The sequence below is a fragment of the Hibiscus syriacus genome, unplaced genomic scaffold (assembly GCF_006381635.1).
Source record: "Hibiscus syriacus cultivar Baekdansim isolate YM2019G1 unplaced genomic scaffold, ASM638163v2 tig00006128_pilon, whole genome shotgun sequence".
NCBI classification, from domain to species: domain Eukaryota; kingdom Viridiplantae; phylum Streptophyta; class Magnoliopsida; order Malvales; family Malvaceae; genus Hibiscus; species Hibiscus syriacus.
In genome coordinates, this window is record NW_024062081.1 from 7,325 (window position 1) to 10,510 (window position 3,186).

The 3,186-nt window shown below is 40.4% G+C and overlaps 1 protein-coding gene across 1 annotated transcript; it reads right to left on the bottom strand.

The window, feature by feature from the left end:
- Positions 1–1,285: 1,285 nt before the first annotated feature.
- Positions 1,286–2,864, bottom strand: LOC120200536 (transcription factor MYC2-like). Its single transcript, XM_039201348.1, has one exon. The coding sequence runs from the start codon at positions 2,813–2,815 to the stop codon at positions 1,382–1,384; it is 1,434 nt and encodes a 477-aa protein (XP_039057279.1). The 5' UTR covers positions 2,816–2,864; the 3' UTR covers positions 1,286–1,381.
- Positions 2,865–3,186: the final 322 nt, after the last annotated feature.

Genomic DNA, 3,186 nt, shown 5'->3' on the forward strand with positions numbered 1-3,186 from the left:
TGTTGACAGAATTTGTGTGTTGTGTAATGCTGTGGAGGAGACTCGATCCCATATTTTCTTTGGGTGTCCTTTCTCGATTGAGTTTGGAAGATCGTTTTGGATGCTAGTGTATTCTTCGTTAGGTTCTAGATTGTGAAGGTGAGTTCACTGGGGCATGTGCTCACGCTCGGGGTAAGTCCTTTGGTGCCACTATTTTTACATTGGCTTGGAATGTTTTTATTTACTATGTTGGGAGGGAACGAAATAATAGATGTTTTAGGAATGTGTTTTTTATCGGGGATATATATATTTTTTTTTGGATAAATCAGATTTTATATCCAAAGAGCAAAGGCTGCTACAAAAATACAATCAGGGTTCCAATACAATACAAAATACTTACAAAAGAATCAATGTTCTTCTATACCCATTAATTGCATAAAGTAATATTAACAGGATCTATTCTATTGATATTTTTACCCCTTAGAAGCATGCTGACAGTGTCCTTAATGGCTTTGATAATTTCTTCTGCAGACCAAACTCTATTTTGGAACACCCTTTTGTTTCTCTCTTCCCATATCATGTAAATGGTGGCGTTAAATGCTATCTTCATGATCAATATGAGCAGTGATTTTCCTTTTCAAGTGGAGTTAGCCCATACCGTGAAAACAGGGGATATAATTGTGAGTTTCATTAGGGAGTTAATTCAATCCTGAGTTTATGGCAGGTATAGTGAGTGGCTGAGTGCCCAGCTTTGTACAGATTGAGATATTGGGGTTGAGTATCTTGTTTTATCGGATACTATTGATTTGTACTTTCTTTAGATATAATGTACACATTTTATAAAAATATATATATATTTATATAATATAGCTGCTTCAGTTTCTCTTCTTGATTATTTTACAATACACGTAGAGTTAAAGTGGAAAGGCAAATAAAAAGCGATAGAGTTTAGAATATTCTCAAATTTCACATAATAATTTATACACAATATTTTTAAATATTTAAATATATCCTTTTAAACACACAATAATTAATTGAAGATAAAATAATTTATAGTTTGAGTCGTGCTTGTGTAAGTGTAAATATATATCTTTGATATGTATCACACATATTTATTATTTTTTTGACAAAATTTATATATATTTATTTCATTTTGGTTCGTCTTATGTCTGTACTAACAGTCACGTAGACCGGAGATGTTCCTTACAAAGAAAATGCTTTCAAAGACACTTCATGTAAAAAGGGCTTTTATTAGTGTGGTGATATTTGAATAAAGGGACCACAAAAAAATACTATAGTATATAGCTGCTTGAATTTATCTTCCTAATTAATTACATGAGAAGCAGAATTAAAGCGCGAGGGTAAATTCGAGGAAGTAAAATACAAAATGAAGAAGAAAAGGTTACTGGTCTAGCCTCCTGAGAAGAGCAGATTTGATGCCTTGTTCACTAGTTTTGAATATATGAGGAACCTTGACGACAATATCCTGAAGCACGTTGTCTTTAACGCACGACACGCTTGCATGATGGACCTGAACCTCCAAATCACGAAGCGCATCCATTAACCTTGCACACGGATAGTTCACGTTCTTCGATTGGACCCTAATCATTGCATCATTTCCTATGATCTTGATATCTAGTTCCACCCCACTAGACCCATCGGTCGCTGATGATGAATTGCTAGTTTTGGCTGTCGTTATCTGCTCCACCGATTCTACCTTCACTCTCTCACACTCTCTACGAAGCTCCGATTCGAGGTCTTCGATTTTGGACTTGAGCTCGTTGATGTACGAGACGGCGTCGGACAAGAGGGACGCTTTGTCCATGCGGGACACGTTGGGGACTACAGCTCGGAGTGCGTAGAATCTGTGGTTCAGCTTCTCCCGGCGTTGCCTTTCGGCTTCCACGTGGTTCAACAACGGCTCTCGTCCCGAACCGGGTTTTCTTCCACGTTTCTTTGGGGTTCTATTCTCCGTCTTCGTGTTGTTTCCGGCAAGCAATGGACAATCGGAATCCGAATGCTCTAAGTTAACAAAAGACGATTCCTCGGGTCTTGTAGAATCTTTCGCGGCTTCGTTGTTGTTGTCTTCTTGAACACCGGCGATTAGGCCGATGTCAGAAAATGAGATGCTTCTATCAAGGAACTGGATTTGATTTCGCCCTGGGTTTGGAGTTGATTGTTTTGGTAGCATGCCGTTGAGATCCGACCCGAATAAGAACTTCACTTGTTGGACTAATCCCCAGTTTTCCCTGATAATTTCCGAGGAGCCAAGTTCAAGAACGCCACAAGAAGTCGGTATACAGACCATCGTTTCAATGCCATTCAACTGTGCTTCTTTAGCCCTTTCGCAATTATAAAACTGCAACTCGCGGGCACCGGTTAACCACACCAAAGAGCCGGTCGTAAGAGACTTTCCCGGGATCCCTTCGCCGGCAGAGAAACTCCGGGTCAAAGACAACATGTAGAACCATTCAGCATCGCTGATATCCGTCCCGTCGATCATCGACATATCGAAGTCGTGGTTGTCTCCGACGAGGGCTTGGATTCCTTCCATCACCTTCCTTCGTTCATCGTGCAACCCCTGAATGTCTGAACTTTTGTTGGCACGTAATTTCGGGGACGTATCTTTGGTGCCTTGAAAATGACCGTCTCCCCAAGCCAAAAACAACCGACCCTGGTCATCGTTCGACGTTTGCCAAAATATAGCGTACGCCCACCAATCCAGCTGCCTTTCAATTACATGTTGAAGCCTCTGCTGGAGAGTCAGAGGAGGAGTTTCATGTGAAAAGGAAACTAATGAAGGAGATGAGGATGGTGAGATTATTACTTCTTCCATGGCCGACAGACAGTAAAAAGAAAGATCACGTGTGAACTGGTCGAGGTTTTTGTCTTTGGCTTTTTAATGATCAGTACTACAATGTTTTCCTACAGGTAGGAAACGGTGTATTGAGTGTATATATAGAGAAGCGACGTGGGAAGCCGATAAAAGGTTAAAAACAGAGAAATAAACAACAGTTGATGAGATTGATGTATACAAAGAAACCGTTGAGTTTGGTGTTAGGTGACCTGTGGTTCATGCAAGGCTATTAGCGAGTAGGCATAGGGGCGAGTCACACTGTGGGACCACCTACTCTGTGATTGACATGCGTAGGCCCAGTATTACTAATGTTGTTGGGCGTTCTTCTCTTTCCATTTACAGACTTAATT

What these genes read in the sequence shown, in the direction of transcription:
- LOC120200536 (XM_039201348.1), bottom strand. Translation starts at nt 2,815, where the DNA reads ATGGAAGAAGTAATAATCTCACCATCCTCATCTCCTTCATTAGTTTCC.